General features: G+C 51.6%; 4 protein-coding genes across 10 annotated transcripts in view; 2 read left to right on the top strand and 2 right to left on the bottom strand.

Moving 5' to 3' along the window:
* The first annotated feature begins 1,578 nt into the window (after window positions 1–1,578).
* ZSWIM1 (zinc finger SWIM-type containing 1) lies at window positions 1,579–6,036 on the top strand. 4 transcript variants are annotated; one of them, XM_055265278.2, is made up of 2 exons: window positions 1,579–1,677; window positions 3,320–6,036. In XM_055265278.2, the coding sequence occupies exon 2, from the start codon at window positions 3,379–3,381 to the stop codon at window positions 4,834–4,836; it is 1,458 nt and encodes a 485-aa protein (XP_055121253.1). In that variant the 5' UTR covers window positions 1,579–1,677; window positions 3,320–3,378; the 3' UTR covers window positions 4,837–6,036. The 4 variants fall into 4 exon arrangements, with proteins under 4 accessions (XP_055121253.1, XP_055121250.1, XP_055121252.1 ...); XM_055265275.2 differs by lacking the exon at window positions 1,579–1,677 and adding an exon at window positions 1,690–1,906; XM_055265277.2 differs by lacking the exon at window positions 1,579–1,677 and adding an exon at window positions 1,707–1,749.
* SPATA25 (spermatogenesis associated 25) lies at window positions 5,047–9,460 on the bottom strand. 2 transcript variants are annotated; one of them, XM_063634159.1, is made up of 2 exons: window positions 9,371–9,460; window positions 5,047–7,945 (listed from the first exon to the last, which is right to left on the bottom strand). In XM_063634159.1, exons 1-2 carry the CDS (start codon window positions 9,399–9,401, stop codon window positions 7,401–7,403), a joined length of 576 nt encoding a protein of 191 aa, XP_063490229.1. In that variant the 5' UTR covers window positions 9,402–9,460; the 3' UTR covers window positions 5,047–7,400. The 2 variants fall into 2 exon arrangements, with proteins under 2 accessions (XP_063490229.1, XP_055121257.1); XM_055265282.2 differs by lacking the exon at window positions 9,371–9,460 and adding an exon at window positions 8,335–9,322.
* NEURL2 (neuralized E3 ubiquitin protein ligase 2) lies at window positions 9,441–15,099 on the bottom strand. 2 transcript variants are annotated; one of them, XM_055265281.2, is made up of 3 exons: window positions 14,989–15,099; window positions 11,326–12,843; window positions 9,441–9,686 (listed from the first exon to the last, which is right to left on the bottom strand). In XM_055265281.2, exons 2-3 carry the CDS (start codon window positions 12,065–12,067, stop codon window positions 9,643–9,645), a joined length of 786 nt encoding a protein of 261 aa, XP_055121256.1. In that variant the 5' UTR covers window positions 12,068–12,843; window positions 14,989–15,099; the 3' UTR covers window positions 9,441–9,642. The 2 variants fall into 2 exon arrangements, with proteins under 2 accessions (XP_055121256.1, XP_055121255.1); XM_055265280.2 differs by lacking the exon at window positions 14,989–15,099 and having other exon boundaries at window positions 9,441–9,672; window positions 11,326–12,067.
* The window catches only part of CTSA (cathepsin A), a 7,836-nt gene continuing 2,742 nt past the window's right edge, over window positions 12,361–17,454 (top strand). Inside the window, exons 1-11 of one of the 2 annotated variants that reach the window (XM_055265273.2) lie at window positions 12,361–12,455; window positions 12,645–12,826; window positions 12,979–13,090; window positions 13,336–13,386; window positions 13,470–13,556; window positions 13,795–13,950; window positions 14,285–14,376; window positions 15,049–15,133; window positions 15,722–15,813; window positions 15,894–15,972; window positions 16,065–16,204. In XM_055265273.2, the coding sequence (XP_055121248.1) occupies window positions 12,402–12,455; window positions 12,645–12,826; window positions 12,979–13,090; window positions 13,336–13,386; window positions 13,470–13,556; window positions 13,795–13,950; window positions 14,285–14,376; window positions 15,049–15,133; window positions 15,722–15,813; window positions 15,894–15,972; window positions 16,065–16,204 (1,130 nt within the window). In that variant the 5' untranslated portion in view covers window positions 12,361–12,401. The remainder of the gene's footprint in view (window positions 12,456–12,644; window positions 12,827–12,978; window positions 13,091–13,335; window positions 13,387–13,469; window positions 13,557–13,794; window positions 13,951–14,284; window positions 14,377–15,048; window positions 15,134–15,721; window positions 15,814–15,893; window positions 15,973–16,064; window positions 16,205–17,454) is intronic. The other variant, XM_055265274.2, reaches the window with a different exon arrangement.

The following is a 17,454-nucleotide window of genomic DNA, read 5'->3' as shown; positions in this document are numbered from 1 at the left end:
TTTTTTTTTTTTTTTTTTTTGAGATGGAGTTTCGCTCTTGTTACTTGTTGCCCAGGCTAGAGTACAATGGCAGAATCTCGGCTCACTGCAACCTCTGCCTCCTGGGTTCAAGCGATTCTGCCTCAGCCTCCCGAGTAGCTGGGATTATAAGCATGTGCCACCACACCCGCCTAATTTTTTGTATTTAGAGATGGGGTTTCACCATGTTGGTCGGGCTGGTCTTGAACTCCTGATCTCAGGCAATCCACCTGCCTCAGCCTCCCAAAGTGCTGGGATTAAAGGGGTGACCTACCACACCCGGCCCAATAACATTTTCAATGCGTAAGTACCAACACTGATTCGATGTTGCTAGTTGGTAATCTTAATCCTCCAAGGCCTGGTAAACACCCAGCTTTCTAAGTCTGCCATCTTCAAGGGAACTGAGGACAAGAGACCAGTCAGTAGGCCCTTGCACTAGTGTAGTAGGACCCTAAATAAGTCATGGCACCATTCTGTAGAATACTGGAGGGGGTCGGGCTAGAGAATGCCAAGTTTTGGCTTGTTTAAGGGGATCTGGATTTCCTCAGCTCTAAAGGTAGGGCTCCTGATCCCCGAAGGAGGAGTAGAATTTGAGACCTGGAACTCAGTTTCCCCATAAGGTAGAATATGCGTTACGAGTATATATGCACCGTTTCCTAAACTCCAGGGGCTTTAGAGTTTGACACACACACACACACAAAACAAAACCCGCGGTGGCTCACGCCTGTAAACCCAGCACTTTGGGAGGCTCAGGTGGGCGAATCACGAGGCCAGGAGTTCGAGACCAGCCTGGTCAACAGGGTGAAACCCTGTCTCTACTAAAAATACAAAAAATTAACTGGGCGTGGTGGCGGGTGCTTGTAATCCCAGCTACACAGGAGGCTGAGGCAGGAGAATCATCACTTGAACCCGGGAGGCGGAGGTTGCTGTGAGTCGAGATCTTGCCACTGCACTCCATCCCAGGCGATAGTGCGAGACTCCATCTCAAAAAAATATATATATTATATAAAATATATATATATAATATATATATAAAATATATATATATATAATATATATATAAAATATATATATATAATATATATATAAAATATATATATTATATATATAAAATATATATATAATATATATATAAAATATATATATAATATATATATAAAATATATATTATATATATATAAAATATATATAATATATAAAATATATATATAATATATATATAAAATATATATATTATATATATATAAAATATATATATAATATATATATAAAATAGATTATATATAATATATATATAAAATATATATTATATAAAATATATATATAAAATATATATTATATAAAATATATATATATAATATATATTATATATTATATATAAAAATATATATAATATATATATATATAAAACTATTTATTTTCCTTTTCATTTTCTGCCTTTGAGGGAGTTTCCATAGTAACGTGTCCTTCCAGTCGCCTAGCCTGAAGGGAGGCCCCAGAGCTCCAGCTTCAAGGCTTTACTTCCAGCCAGCTCCTTGTAACCCTGGCAACACGGCCCGCCCGCAAATCGTCACGCTACGATTGGTCCGTGGCGCTAAAGCGTGAACGCGAATTCCTCAGACATTGGTCCGAGTCACTGCGATGCTGACGCTGTGGTTGGTGAGTTTGGATGTCAGTCAGAGTCGGAGGCAGGGTCAAATAGGGAGAAATGGCGACGGAGCCTGGCTGTGGGTGAGTGCTTCCTGAAGGGGTGGAAGTGTGAGACAGCGGATCACCGCAGTCAGCCGTCACACATCTCCCAAAGGGGTAGGAGGGAGATTTTCTTCTCATCCGGCTCCAGCTGGACTCTGGGAACGTCAGACATCCACATCTGCCACCCAGGTTAGAGGTGAGAAGTCAAAGGCCGTATTCCCTCTCTGTTGGTTTTTGGACCCCAGGTACTGTGGACAGCGGTCAGGATCCCGAACCAAAGACTCAACTTTCAGCTACTTACAGAGTAATGGTGGGCAAGTCACTTAGCTTCTTTGAGCCTTAGTTTATCATCTGTAAAATGAGGACAGTAACTCGGTCTGGGGCCAAACAGAGGAAACAATGGAATAGAGTATTGCTGCTAAAAGAGGGATATAGTAGAGGCAGGAGAAGCTATGTACATTTGTTAGCCATATTTTATGGTGGAAGGGATTGAGGCTCAGAGAGGGTCATTGACTTGCCCAAGATAACACAGCAAGTTTGGAGCAATTGCAGTTCTCTTTTTTTTTTTTTTTTTTTTTTGAGACGGAGTCTCGCTCTGTCACCCAGGCTGGAGTGCAGTGGCGCGATCTCGGCTCACTGCAAGCTCTGCCTCCCGGGTTCACGCCATTCTCCTGCCTCAGCCTCTCCGAGTAGCTGGGACTACAGGCGCCCGCCACCACGCCCGGCTAATTTTTTTGTATTTTTAGTAGAGACGGGGTTTCACCGTGGTCTCGATCTCCTGACCTCGTGATCCGCCCGCCTCGGCCTCCCAAAGTGCTGGGATTACAAGCGTGAGCCACCGCGCCCGGCCTGCAGTTCTCTTATACATACCAGGACCAAAGGAAAGAATGGATGCCAATCAATTATTTATAAATATAAAATCATATTTTTATTTTATTTTATTTTTGAGACAGAGTTTCACTCTGTCACCCAGCGCTGGAGTGCAGTGGCGCAATCTTGGCTCACTGCAACCTCAGCCTCCTGGGTTCAAGCAAGTCTCCTGCCTCAGCCTCCCGAGTAGCTGAGACTAAAGGCATGGGCCACCAGGCCCAGCTAATTATTTTTGTATTTTTAGTAGAGACAAGGTTTCACCATGTTGGCCAGGCTGGTCTTGAACTCCCGACCTCAAGTTATCTGCCCACCTCGGCCTCCCAAAGTGCTGGGATTACAGGTGTGAGCCACTGCACCTGGCTAGAATGCTATTTTTTTAAAAGGCCATATGCAGCTCTGGCCGTACCTATTTAAATCCCCTGGAACCATATCTTTCCATAGCTAACTTCTTATCATTTAGATTTCAGCTCCAATGTCATCCTTCTCCCCTGAGAGGCCTTCCATTACCACTTTAAGTATCCCTCCCTTCCCCAGCTTACTCTTTGACATGTTACTCAGGTTTATGGTCTTTGTAAGCTTCATTATTGGATATATCTTTGCTTATTTGTTTACATGTGTATTGTGTGTCTTCCTCTAGAACAGTGCTGACATATAGTAAGTGTTCAACAAATATTGTGTGGATGAATAATTGAAGAGCCAGGTCCCTGCTGTCTCCTTAAACCTCTGTTCCTCTCCATAGGCCCATCTTTGGAAAAAGATCTGGGAATGATTGTCTAGCCTCCAGCCTCAACTTACTTGATGCTTGAGAGACTCAAAGCCTCGTGGTCAGCTGCCCTGCAAAGAAAGTATTTTGACCTTGGCATTTGGACAGCTCCCATCTCTCCCATGGCCCTGACAATGCTGAATGGGCTCCTGATTAAGGACTCAAGCCCACCTATGCTGCTGCACCAGGTTAACAAGACTGCCCAGTTAGATACCTTCAACTACCAGAGCTCCTTTATGCAGAGTGTCTTTGACCATTTCCCTGAGATCTTATTTATCCACCGGACCTATAACCCAAGGGGTAAGGTCTTATATACCTTCCTGGTGGATGGACCTCGAGTACAGCTGGAGGGTCATCTTGCCCGAGCAGTCTACTTTGCCATCCCTGCCAAGGAGGACACTGAAGGCCTGGCCCAGATGTTCCAGGTATTCAAGAAGTTTAACCCAGCATGGGAGAAAGTCTGTACCATTCTGGTGGATCCTCATTTCCTTCCACTGCCCACCCTAGCCATGGAGTTCCCGACAGCTGAGGTCCTGCTCTCAGCCTTCCACATTTGTAAGTTCCTCCAGGCCAAGTTCTATCAGCTGTCCCTTGAACGGCCCGTGGAAAGGCTGCTTCTGACCTCCCTGCAGAGCACAATGTGCTCAGCCACAGCAGGCAACCTGAGAAAGTTGTATACACTCCTGAGCAACTGTATCCCTCCAGCCAAGCTGCCTGAGCTTCACTCACACTGGCTGCTCAACGACCGCATCTGGCTGGCTCACCGCTGGAGAAGCCGAGCTGAGAGCAGCCGCTACTTCCAGAGCCTCGAGGTCACCACCCGCATCCTCAGCCAGTTCTTTGGTACCACGCCATCTGAGAAACAAGGTATGGCTTCTCTGTTCCGTTACATGCAGCAGAACTCTGCAGACAAGGCAAACTTCAACCAGGGCCTGTGTGCCCAGAACAATCATGCTCCCTCAGACACCATCCCCGAAAGCCCCAAAGTGGAGCAGCTGGTAGAATCCCACATCCAGCACTCCCTCAATGCCATTTGCACAGGGCCAGCAGCCCAACTCTGCCTAGGCGAGCTTGCTGTGGTCCAGAAATCCACACACCTCATTGGCTCTGGCTCAGAAAAGATGAACATACAGATCCTGGAAGATACCCATAAGGTGCAGCCCCAGCCCCCTGCCAGCTGCAGCTGCTACTTTAACCAGGCCTTCCACCTGCCCTGCCGCCACATCCTAGCCATGCTCAGTGCCCGCCGCCAGGTGCTCCAGCCCGACATGCTGCCGGCTCAGTGGACGGCAGGCTGCGCTACCAGTCTAGACAGCATCCTGGGCAGCAAGTGGAGTGAGACCCTGGATAAGCACCTGGCAGTGACTCACCTCACCGAGGAGGTGGGTCAGCTGTTACAGCACTGCACCAAGGAGGAGTTTGAGCGGAGGTACAGCACCCTGAGGGAACTGGCCGACAGCTGGATTGGGCCTTATGAGCAGGTCCAACTCTGATTATTCTCGATGACCAGAGATGCTCATGCACCTGTGCACACTCACATCCACCCATACACACACACACTCACACACACACACACACTCCCTTACACTGTTGTACTTCCGTGGGCCCTCCTTCCAGAACAAGGACAAGGTTCAAGGGTCTTCTCATCTACCATGGCCTGCTACCTAGTATGTGTCTAGCTCAATGAGACAGGAGTCAGCAAATCTTAATCTGTTTAGTTTACTCAGGTGGCCACATACAGTCTCTGTTGTATATTCTTGGTTTTGTTTTAACATTTTCTTTTTTTTTTTCTTTTTTTTTTTTTTTGAGAAGGAGTCTGGCTGTGTCGCCCAGGCTGGAGTTCTGTGGCGCGATCTCTGCTCACTGCAAGCTCCGCCTCCTGGGTTCACGCCATTCTCCTGCCTCAGCCTCCCGAGTAGCTGGGACTACAGGCGCCCGCCACAACGCCCGGCTAATTTTTTGTATTTTTAGTAGAGACGGGGTTTCACCGTGTTAGCTAGGTTGGTCTCGATCTCCTGACCTCGTGATCCACCCGCCTCGGCCTCCCAAAGTGCTGGGATTACAGGTGTGAGCCACCGCACCTGGCCTGTTTTAACATTTTCATAAGGTAGAAACCATTCTTAGCTCAAAGGTCATACAAAAACAGGCAGTCCAGCTGGCCATGGTGGCTCACGCCTATAATCCCAGCATTTTGGGAGGCTGAGATGGACAGATCACTTGAGGTCAGTAGTTCAAGACCAGCCTGGCCAACATAGTGAAACCCCGTCTCTACTAAAAATACACAAATTGGCCAGGCGTGGTGGCGGGCACCCTGTAATCCCAGCTACTCGGGAGGCTGAGGCAGGAGAATCGCTTGAACCTGTGAGGCAGAAGTTGCAGTAGGCCAAGATCCTGCTGCCACTGCACTCCAGCCTGGGAGGGCGAGACTCCATCTAAGAAAAAAAATAAAATAACGGCAACCCCTGGTCTAAGATAAGAGATAAAACATCAGGTGGTGAGATTGAGGTTTGGGGCTTGGTAGCAGTTGCCCCAATCATGAGATGACTCACTTAACCCATCTCCTTTAAGTGAGCTGGGCTGGGAGGCTTCCTACAGGGGAAGAGGCCCCTCTGGGGAGCTGACTCAGCCAGGCTCCCTGAACTTTTTTCCTTGTCCCATGCTGGGGTCAATAAAACTGAATGTTGCATATTCTAGCACTTGTCTAGTTTTTTTTTGTTCCATAGAAGGCAGTTTAGGGTATATCATGGAAAGAATAGACTTTAGAGTGTTATACAACATGTGAATCCTGGTTGGTTCCTTCCCTGCTTGATTTTTGTGCCTGGTTCTGCCTTTTACTAGCTATAAGACTTACTAGGATAAGTTACCCCTCTAAACCTCAACCTGATTATCTGTAAAAATGGGGATCTCCACAGGGTATGTTTACAGAGCAGGCATACCTAGTGGGTGCTCAATTAAGTATTAATTTTCCTTCCTTGCCTATGGTCCTATTACCTGCCTTCAACATATTGGGAAATTTAAGGCAAGAGGAGAATTAAAATGCCTAGGACTTAATATAAGAAATTGTGGCCAGGCGTGGTGGCTCACACCTGTAATCCCAGCACTTTGGGAGGCCGGGGCATGCGGATCACCTGAGGTTGGGAGTTTGAGACCAGCCTGACCAACATGGTGAAACCGTGTCTCTACTAAAAATACAAAAATTAGCCGGGCGTAGTGGCAGCCACCTGTAATCCCAGCTACGCGGGAAGCTGAGGCAGGAGAATCGCTTGAACCTGGGAGGCAGAGGTTGCAGTGAGCCGAGATCATGCCATTGCACTCCAGCCTGGGTGACAGAGCAAAACTCTGTCTAAAAAATAAAAATTAAAAAAAAAAAAAAGAAATTCTGGGTAGGCCAGGTATGGTGGCTCACGCCTGTAATCCCAACACCTTGGGAGGCCAAAACAGGCAGATTGGAGCAGCCTGGGCAACATGGCAAAACCCCTTCTCTACAAAAAATACAAAAATTAGCTGGATGTAGCACGTGCCTGTAGTCCCAGCTACTCAGGAAGGCTGAGGTAGCACGATCACTTGAGCCCAGGAGGTCAAAGCTGCAGCCCAGGAGGTCGAAGCTGCAGTGAGCTGTGATCGTGCCACTGCACTCCAGCATTGGTGACAGAGTGAGACCCTATCTCAAAAAAAAAAAAAAAAAAATTCTGATCAAGTCTTCAAAACAACATAAAAGCAGCCTCAACTCTCCAAGCAGGGGCCCCTACCTCAGATATTTACATTATATCTACCCAACAAAACCTATCTCCTGTCTTAGTGGTATCTGGAGAAACTTTAGGGTCTGGAAGTCCCTGATGAAGGACTGGAATTTGTCAGAATGGCTCAACCACCAGCTGTATCCCCATCCCTGCCATAGGCCCTCCTCCCAACCCTGTCTGCCCAAGAACCATACGGAGAAGCCACCCTACATATCTGGTGCTATTTCATCCATCTACAAGCAGGAGCCAGGAGGCTGGCCCCTCTTAGGTCTCACTAGGGGCATCTTCCCAGAGGCTGTGTGGGCATGCGCCTGCTCCTACTGCGCCCCCTCCACAGCACCCTCTGGCTCCGGATGGGCCATCATGAAAGCTTGAGCGGCCCAGATTAGGTCCTCTTCCCGAACGCCTGGGACAGGCACGGTGGGGATGCCAGCGATCATCATAGCGAGGGTGAGGATGCAGATGTCAGGCTGGGAGCTGGCCTCCTTCCCCACTGCCTCAGAGGGTACCGGTAGAACCCGTGGTGACAGCCCACACAGCATCAGGGGCCTAGGCCTGCTGGGGCCACCCAGGTCGGGGGCTCTGCTTCTGGAGTAGCCATCGTCCCAGCCCAAGCTCTCCAGCTGCCTCACATGCGGGAATTTGTGGCAGTTTCGGCTGTATTCCTTCCGTAGTGTCTCCCAGCTAGTCCCCCCAGGGCAGCCCCTGGCTTGTGGCATTGCCAGGGCTGGGCCCCAGGCCTGGGCAGCAGGTGCCACCTGCTCAGCTTTCTGGCTCAGTGGGCCTGTTCCACCAGAGGCCGCCACCACTGGCTCTACAGGACTACAGAGGCCAAGGGACAAGCCTGGAGAAGCAGCCCCACCTGCAGAGACAGGAATGAAATGGAACGTTATTCTCGGTTCTTTGAGGAGGGGGTCCTGAGGGGCAGGGCATGGGAGCAGAGCTTGGGGGAGTAACTAAGACCAGCCCCAGTGGACTGTCTAGAGGTTGGGAACTAGGTGTTACTCATATCCACACTCCCAGTCCCCAACACGGAGTAGGTGATGGAGAAGTGTTTTTGAATTAATGAATAGTGAGCAAGCGGGTAGTTATTGATTGGCAAGGACGTTTGGAATGGCTTTTCTTCTAAAAGAATTGATTCTAGGGCCAGCCCCCAAATGCCCAGCAGAACCACCACCTCCCCAGAGCCAGAAAGGAACTTCTCAGGGGAAGCTGCAGCACTCCCTCCAATTGTAGGTGCCCCCCGCTCACCTTGGCCAGAAGGCAGAGGACCTGGATGAGTTTGTGGAGCCCTGAAGTAGGACATGGCTTCCCCAAAGCCCCAGTTTGTGAGGGAATAGTGATCTGCCTCCTGTCCTCCCTTCTTTGCCCTTCTAGAATGTCACCTCATAGACCCTCCCCTTTACACTTGGAATCCACTTTACAGCATTGACCTATTCATTCTAGAACCTGGACATGACAACAGGTTGAGGTTAAAAGAGCACCAGACCAGGAGCTGGGTGTTCTAGGTTCTTGCCCTAACCTTGAACGAGTCACCCAGATAGTTTTGTTCCTTGATATCCTTATCTGTGAAGTGCGTCTGATGACTGCCCACTACCTCATTAGGAGTTTTGAGGATGAAATGAGATCATTTGTATGGAAGCAAATGACCAGAGATGGAAATACAGGAGCCAAGTGCTTCGTGCCTTGTAGAGTAAGACTTGGGGTCAGACACAGTATTGATATTTTTCTTTTTCTTTTTTTGAGATGGAGTCTCACTTTGTCACCATGACTGGAAGACTGGTGTGCAGGGAAAAGACCTCAGCTCACTGCAACCTCTGCCTCCTGGGTTCATGCCATTCTCCTGCCTCAGCCTCCCGAGTAGCTGGGAACTACAGGCACCTGCCACCACGCCTGGCTAACTTTTGTATTTTTAGTAGAGACGGTTTCACCATGTTGGCCAGGCTGGTCTCAAACTCCTGACCTCAAGTGATCTGCCCACCTCGGCCTCCCAAAGTGCTGGGATTACAGGCCAGGTATTGGTATTTCTCAAAATTCCTTAAGTGATTATAATATATGACAAAGTTGGAACCTCTGTTCTAAGGACATACTTCTCAATCCTGGCTGTACATGAGAATCTCTTGAGAAGCTTTTACAAAAAAGAGTGTCTAGGCCTAATTTCCCAACAAATCAAATACGAATCCCTAGGGATGGGATGTGGGACACCAGCACTCTTTACATATCCTAAGATGACTCTTAACAAGCAGCCAGCCTAGGGACCCCTGCTCTCTTGCTTCGACCTGCTGACCTGCAGTGATTCTAAACGAAGTGCCTCTCATAGGCTGTAGGGGCAAGGAGACCTTCCAGTGATCAAAATGTCAGCATCAGCTGTTTATTTCTGGTCCTGGCTGGCAGCAATGTGGCCAACTTCGGACCAGCCAGCCACAGGTCTGTTGCCCCAGGATGCAGCTCTGCTCTGATGCGCTGTGGGTCTTCACTCATACTTGCAGAAATCCTTAAGTTCTCTGGGCAGGTGGAGTCCATCAATGGCCAGCCGGTGCACCATGCTCCTCTGTATCACTAGGCGGCACAGAGTCTGCAGGGACGGCACTGTGGGAAGAAGACTGTGAAAGGCAAACTGAACTGGAGGGTGGGTCTGAGGCCAAGACCCAGATGATCTAGGTCATGGTCCCCACTTTGTCATTAAATGTGGGCAAGTCCTTACTGTTCTCTGGGCCCAGCCTGCTTCATGGGGCTGTTCATGGGGCTGAGAGAAGCACCTTTTCCCGAGAGCTATCACAAAGCTGCAACCCTGTTTATATCATAACACTTAGCACAATCCCTTCCCCGTTCACTTAGCAGCTTCTGGGTGCAGGGGTATTGTCTGATTTGCCTGTGCAACTGAAGCCTCCAGCACAGGCCTGGCACAAAGAGGGTTCTGGTGCATTGAAGTCATGAAATGTGATGAGAGGTATAACTACAATGCTTACCAGGGCTATAATGAATCATACCTCAGCATTAAGAAGCTCTCAGTCTGGGGTTTGTTATGCCTCAAAGCCAATATGCCCAAGTCTATGAGCATGTTTCTTTCTTTTCTTTTATTTAAAGAGAGAGGGTCTTGCTATGTCATCCAGGCTGAAGTGCAGTGGTCAGTGAACTGCAGCCTTCAATTCTGGGGCTCAAGCGATCCTCCTGCCTTAGCCTCCCAAATAGCTGGGACTACAGGCATGCACCACCATGCCCAGATAATTATTTAATTTTTTGTACAGATGGGGTCTCACTTCGTTGCCCAGGCTTGAGCTAGCTTGCTTGCCTGCTTGCTCGCTTTCTCTCTCTTCCTCTCTTTCTTTCTTTCTTTCTTTTTTTTTTCAGAGTCTCGCTGTGTTGCCTAGGCTGGAGTGCACTGGTGAGATCTCGGCTCATTGCAACCTCCACCTCTCGGGTTCAAGTTATTCTCCTGCCTCAGCCTTCTGAATAGCTGGGATTATAGGCACATGCCACCACACCCAGCTAATTTTTGTATTTTTAGTAGAGACAGGCTTTCACCATGTTGGCCAGGCTGGTCTCGAACTCCTGGCCTCAAGTGATCTGCCTGCCTCGGCCTCCCAAAGTGCTGGGATTACAGGTGTGAGCCACCGTGCCCGGCCAAGCATGTTTCTAAGAAAAAGGCAAACAATTCTTTTTTTTTTTTGAGACGGAGTCTTTCTCTGTCCCCCAGGCTGGAGTGCAGTGGCGCGATCTCGGCTCACCACAACCTCCACCTCCTGGGTTCACGCCATTCTCCTGCCTCAGCCTCCCGAGTAGCTGGGACTACTAATTTTTTGTATTTTTAGTAGAGACGGGGTTTCACCGTGTTAGCCAGGATGGTCTCGATCTCCTGACCTCGTGATCCGCCCATCTCGGCCTCCCAAAGTGCTGGGATTACAGGCTTGAGCCACCGCGCCCGGCCCAAACAATTCTCAAAGAGGCCCCTAATATCTAAAATTGGTTTAGAATCCCTGCCCTAAGTGAATACAGGAAACACTATCAAAACTGAAAGGGAATTTGTAGGGCATCTTAATCAATCAGCCAAGATGGGTACTAAGGCCCAAAACCAGGTAGAGGCTTGTGCAAGATCACAAGCAGAGGTGCAGTTTGAAGCTAGATTCTCCCGCTCTTAAACTAGTGCCGGACAGACCAAGGCCTAGCAAGTTGGCTACGGAGCCCTAGTAGATTCCTGTCCCCACACTGAGCCAGGAGGGGTCGCTGCCCAGGGATACCTACAGCCATACTCGAGCTGGACAAGGCGCACGCTCTTGGTGGAAGCAAACACGTCCACCACCGCGTAGAGGGGCTGCGCAGCTGGCAGTCCCCGGGCGCTCGGGCCCATGTCCTCGCCGTTGATGATGATGTGCATGTCGGCCGTGCCATCGGGGCGCGGGCAAAAGAGGACGCCCAGGCGGCTACGGCGCGCGGTCGGAGGCAGCACGTTCAGCTCATAGAGCTGGTCCAAGAGATGGCTGTAGAGCCCTGGCCGGCTGCGGCCCACCAGGCGGTCCCGGGGAATGCGAAACTGCTCAACGCGCAGATATGGTTCCACCAGGAGGGTTGGAGGTCGGCTGGGGGCCGCTGACTCCGCCTCCGGGCGGCCCTCCCGGGGCACGCGGTTGTGGTGGCGCGTGATGGCGAAGACCCAGGTGTGGCCCAGGTTGACCAGGTCGGGCAGAGAAAACTCGGGAACGGGGGCCAGACTGGCGGGGTCCAGCGCCGTCAGACCCAGACGCAGATGTCCGCACCAGCCCAGCTCTTTCTCCTCGATCTCCACCAGGAAGATCTGGCCCGGGGCCAGCGGCTCGCGGCTGAAGCACACGCCGTGGGCGAAGCTCTCCACGCGTGTGGCCCGCGTCCCAGAGGGGTCCACGCGGATGTTGGCACCGTGCACCCGATGGAAGCGGGTGGTAGGGGGCTCGGGGCGCGAGGGTCCCCAGAGTGCACCCGAATCCACGGGCTCGGAGGCAGCAGCCATCTCTCAGCCATAAGGCAGGCCAGCGGGCGCCGGGGGCTATTTTGGGCGGCGGGCTCAGATGGTGACCGCAAGGGGACCTTGTAAGGCATTTCCCCCCTGACTACCTTCCCCGAGACTCTGCCCGGGGGTCCTAGCGCCGCTTGCTCAGCCAGCCCGCCTACAACTTGGCTGTCCACACCAGGATCATCTGATCGCGTGCGCCCGGGCTACGATCCGCGAGGCCGGCGGACCTTGACCCGGCATTGACCGCCACCGCCCCCCAGGTCCGTAGGGACCAAAGAAGGGGCGGGAGGAAGACTGTCACGTGGCGCCGGAGTTCACGTGACTCGTACACATGACTTCCAGTCCCCGGGCGCCTCCTGGAGAGCAAGGACGCGGGGGAGCAGAGGTGAGCTGGCACCGGAGGCTGGAGGGGCTCCCCGAGCCCGGGATCGGTGCGCGGCAGAGGAGGCTCGCGGGTGGGAGCTGGCGCTGGGGTCGGGGCTTCCCTCGCGGAGGCACCGCCAGCTCCTCCCCGGGGGCTGCTGCACGGAAGCGCTGAGGAGGGAGTCAACAGCCCCTCTGCTGCCTCCCGTAGATGATCCGAGCCGCGCCGCCGCCGCTGTTCCTGCTGCTGCTGCTAGTGTCCTGGGCGTCCCGAGGCGAGGCAGCCCCCGACCAGGACGAGATCCAGCGCCTCCCCGGGCTGGCCAAGCAGCCGTCTTTCCGCCAGTACTCCGGCTACCTCAAAGGCTCCGGCTCCAAGCACCTCCACTACTGGTCTGCCGCCCTGCCTCCTGGGCGGGATTGGGAGAAGAGATGACAGATGAGGGGTGGGGGTAGTTCTGCAGACCCCTGAGGACTCCTGGGAGCCAGGAGGGCTGGAAAGGGCCCCCCCAACTGCGCCAACCCTGCCCTGACACCCCTCCCAGGTTTGTGGAGTCCCAGAAGGATCCCGAAAACAGCCCTGTGGTGCTTTGGCTCAATGGGGGTCCCGGCTGCAGCTCCCTAGATGGGCTCCTCACAGAGCATGGCCCCTTCCTGGTGAGTGGACAGCAGGGGGAAAGCACAGTTCCCAAAGCAAAAGGCTGGGGAAAGCGAGAAAGGGACTTTGTGATTTTCCAAAAAGTTTCCTTCTTCCTAAGCCTTGGGATTTTCCTCTATGCCATTGGCTTTGCTGCCTGTACCTCTCAGAGGTTTTGCCCACATATAAAGTGCCTCTCATGGTGGCCCTTTCCCTCCACCTAGCTGGCCCTTGGGACTTACTCAGCCATCTCTTTCCTCCTCAGGTCCAGCCAGATGGTGTCACCCTGGAGTACAACCCCTATTCTTGGAATCTGGTATAGCTGGAGCTGTGGGTCCTGTGGGGCTGTCTGGGCACTTGGATGGGGTGGCAGTTAGCTAACTTTTCCCTCCCCTCTAGATTGCCAATGTGTTATATCTGGAGTCCCCAGCTGGGGTGGGTTTCTCCTACTCCGATGACAAGTTTTATGCAACTAATGACACTGAGGTGAGTCCGGTGCCTGCCCATCTGCCCCAGGCTCCCCAGTCCTCCATCCATGGCATGATGCTGGGAGAGAGAGCATGGCCTTGGAGTGCACTTTTCGCTCTGTCATATGCTATTGTGATATGGTGGCCAGTCACTTCCTCTTGCACAAATAGGGTGGGTTGATGTCATTATCTCTGAAGTTCTTTCCAGTTCAAATACCAAAGCTTCCTGATTCCCTGTCTTGCTCTCCCATCCCCAGGTCGCCCAGAGCAATTTTGAGGCCCTTCAAGATTTCTTTCGCCTCTTTCCGGAGTACAAGAACAACAAACTTTTCCTGACCGGGGAGAGCTATGCTGGCATCTACATCCCCACCCTGGCCGTGCTGGTCATGCAGGATCCCAGCATGAACCTTCAGGTGCAGGGCAGCTGCAGGAGGGAAGGGAGGCACCTTGAGGCTGTGGCCTTGCAGTTAGCAAGGTCAGACTGGTCAACGTCCCCATCCAACCCAGCTTCCTGCATAACCTCCCCACCACCGGCTGCCCTAGGTCTGTCTGTGTGCCTCCCACACGGGAAACTCACCTGTCAGGCTGCCAGCTCTGTGTTTTGCATTGAGTGGCCTCCCATACCCACCCACCCCATAAACCACCCTGGGTTTCAGCTTCCAGATTGCTAAAGGTCTGGGTGTTAGGGTGAGGGAGGCTCCTCCTCTTCACCCTCCACATGAGCTGAGTGCCCTGGGTGTTTCACAGGGGCTGGCTGTGGGCAATGGACTCTCCTCCTATGAGCAGAATGACAACTCCCTGGTCTACTTTGCCTACTACCATGGCCTTTTGGGGAACAGGTATGGGATAGGGCAGTTGGGCAATCTCTAGGGTGGTCACATGATCTCGGGTCTGTCCTCTAGGCACATGATATGACAGGCCCAGCCCAGGTTTATGAGCAGCAGGTGGGTTGCAGAAAGAACCTAGTGCTGAAAGGCCAAAGAATAGAGATCAGATTTTCTTTCTTTCTTTTTTTTTTTTTTTTGAGACAGATTCTCACTTTGTCATCCAGGCTGGAGTGTAGTGGCACGATCTTAGCTCACTGCAACCTCCACCTCCTAGGTTCAAGCAATTCTCGTGCCTCAGCCTCCCAAGCAGCTGGGACTACAGGCGCATACCACCACACCTGCCTAAATTTTTGTATTTTTAGTAGAGATGGGGTTTTGCTGTGTTGGCCAGGCTAGACTCGAACTCCTGGCCTCAAATGATCTTCCCAAAGTGCTGGGATTACAGGCGTGAGCTAGAGCACCCAGCCAGAGATCAGATTTTAAAAGAACTAAGGAGACCTGTCTGTATGGCCCTGGGGCACCTCTTTGGGAGCTAGCTTAGATGACCTACAGACCACACCCTGTGATATCTTTCCTAGTCTCCTAGGGTCAGGGAGGTTGGTGGGAGGTTGGGGGTATGCTCACCTCCTCTGCCTTCCTCTTCCCACCAGAGGCTGATGCACTTTTCACTCTCATCTCCTACAGGCTTTGGTCTTCTCTCCAGACCCACTGCTGCTCTCAAAACAAGTGTAACTTCTATGACAACAAAGACCCGGAATGCGTGACCAATGTGAGGTTCTGCCGTCACTTTGCATCAGCTCTCCCATCCCTAATCCTGAGAACGGGACCACATTCCCTCCTTGGGGACTCCTTGTTCTCCATCCCTCACTGCTTTCTTGCACCTTTAAGCAATTTAGTGTTCTCTGGGACATGTGTCTAAGTGTGTATTCCCACCACCACCACCTCCTATGGTGGCAAATCCCATAACCTCTGTGAGGGAGAAATGACTTCTTCACATTTATCAAACACCTGCAACGTGGCAGGCACTGTGCTGAACTGCGTCTATGTAGATTATTTAAGCTTCAAGATTCCCTCTCAAATGAGATCGTACTACCCAAATTTTCCAGATAAGGTAACTGAGGGCCATGAATTTTGAAATCACTGTCTGAAGTCACACTGTTGGGAGGCAGTGATGCTAGGATTTGGACCCAGGTCTGGGAAGATTCCTGCCACTGAGCCTCAGTTTCCCTACCTGTGAATAAAACTGGGTGAAGGGTGAAGAGGTAAAATCCAAGAGCAGTAAATCTTGGGACAACTTGGTGGGGTTGTGGAGAGGCCGGGGATCTGTAAAGCATGGTGGCTTGGTGTATCATTGCAGCTTCAGGAAGTGGCCCGCATCGTCGGCAACTCTGGCCTCAACATCTACAACCTCTATGCCCCTTGTGCTGGAGGGGTGCCCAGCCATTTTAGGTAGGTGCTGTTGGGTGCCCCTGGGGCCAACCCCAGCCCCATCTGGAGGCTCCACACCCATCCCCCCACCTCACATGCAGGTATGAGAAGGACGCTGTTGTGGTCCAGGATTTGGGCAACATCTTCACTCGCCTGCCCCTCAAGCGGACGTGGCATCAGGTGTGCAAGGGCATGGGCTTCCTCCTGGTGAGGTGAGGGCAGAGGGAGGGGCAGGGAAGCAGAGGCTGTGACCCTCTGTCTGTGCCTTCCAGGCACTGCTGCGCTCAGGGGATAAAGTGCGCATGGACCCCCCCTGCACCAACACAACAGCTGCTTCCACCTACCTCAACAACCCGTACGTGCGGAAGGCCCTCAACATCCCGGAGCAGCTGCCGCAATGGGACATGTGCAAGTGAGGTTCTGTGGCCACCTGTGACTTGGGGTGGCGGGTTGCTGGGGCTTATAGGCATCAGCAGGTTCTCAGGGATCTTCTATGTAGAGTTTCTCAATGAACGATGAGCTGTAGAGGATGTTTAACATCCATCCCTGACCCCTCAGTGGATTGAGAGTCAGCTAATTCATTCTTTTATCTTTTTTAAATTTAAAATTTTTTTGTTTGAGACAGGGTCTCACCCTGTCACTTAAGCTGGAGTGCAGTGGTGTGATCACAGCTCACTGCAGCCTCGAACTCGTGGGCTCAAGCAATCCTCCCACCTCCCCAGTAGCTGGGACTACAGACGCACACCACCACCCCCAACTAATTTTTGTGTTTTTTGTACAGATGGTGTTTTACCATATTGCCCAGGCTGGTTTCGAACTCTAGGGCTCAAGTGATCTGCCCATTTCAGCCTCCCAGAGTACTGGGATTACAGGCATGAGCCACCCCGCCCAGCCCCAATTCATTACATAGCCACATTGGTTGTTGTTTCACAGTTCACTACAGCCTCAACCTCATAGGCTCAAGCGATCCTCCCACCTTAGTCTCTTGAGTAGCTGGGTCTACAGGCACATGCCACCATTCCTGGCTAATTTTTTAAAAAATTTTTTGTAGAGACAGGGTCTCACTATGTTGTCCAGGTTGGTCTCAAACTCTTGGTCTCAAGCAATCCTCCCTCCTTGGCCTCCCAAAGTGCTGGGATTACAGGCGTGGGTCCCCACACCCGGCCATCACATTGGTTAATAACTATTATTTCTGACTGGGCGCAGTGGTTCACGCCTGTAATCCTAGCACTTTTGGAGGCTGAGGTGGGGGAATCACCTGAGGTCAGGAGTTCGAGACCAGCCTGGCCAACATGATAAAACCCCATCTCTACTAAAAATACAACAATTAGCCAGGTGTGCTGGTGGGCACCTGTAATCCCAGCTATTCAGGAGGCTGAGGGAGGAGGATCGCTTGAACCCAGGAGGCGGAGGTTGCAGTGAGCTGAGATCATGCTACTGCACTCCAGCCTGGGCAACAAAAGTGAAACTCTATCTCAAACAACAACAACAAACTGTTACTTCCATGTCCAGTCTCCTGTGACCGCCCCCCCCACCCCTCCCAAGTAAAAGGGTGACACTGGGCCCAGCAGGGCTGCTCAGGTCCATTTTGATTGGTCAGTGCTCACATTCTACCCTGTTATATGTTGTTACTCTCACACCTGCTGGCCTCTAGACACTAAA

This window comes from Symphalangus syndactylus, chromosome 24 (genome assembly GCF_028878055.3).
Source record: "Symphalangus syndactylus isolate Jambi chromosome 24, NHGRI_mSymSyn1-v2.1_pri, whole genome shotgun sequence".
NCBI lineage: Eukaryota > Metazoa > Chordata > Mammalia > Primates > Hylobatidae > Symphalangus > Symphalangus syndactylus.
The sequence above is the reverse complement of the archived record's forward strand: the minus strand, read 5'-3'. Positions and strand labels throughout refer to the sequence as shown.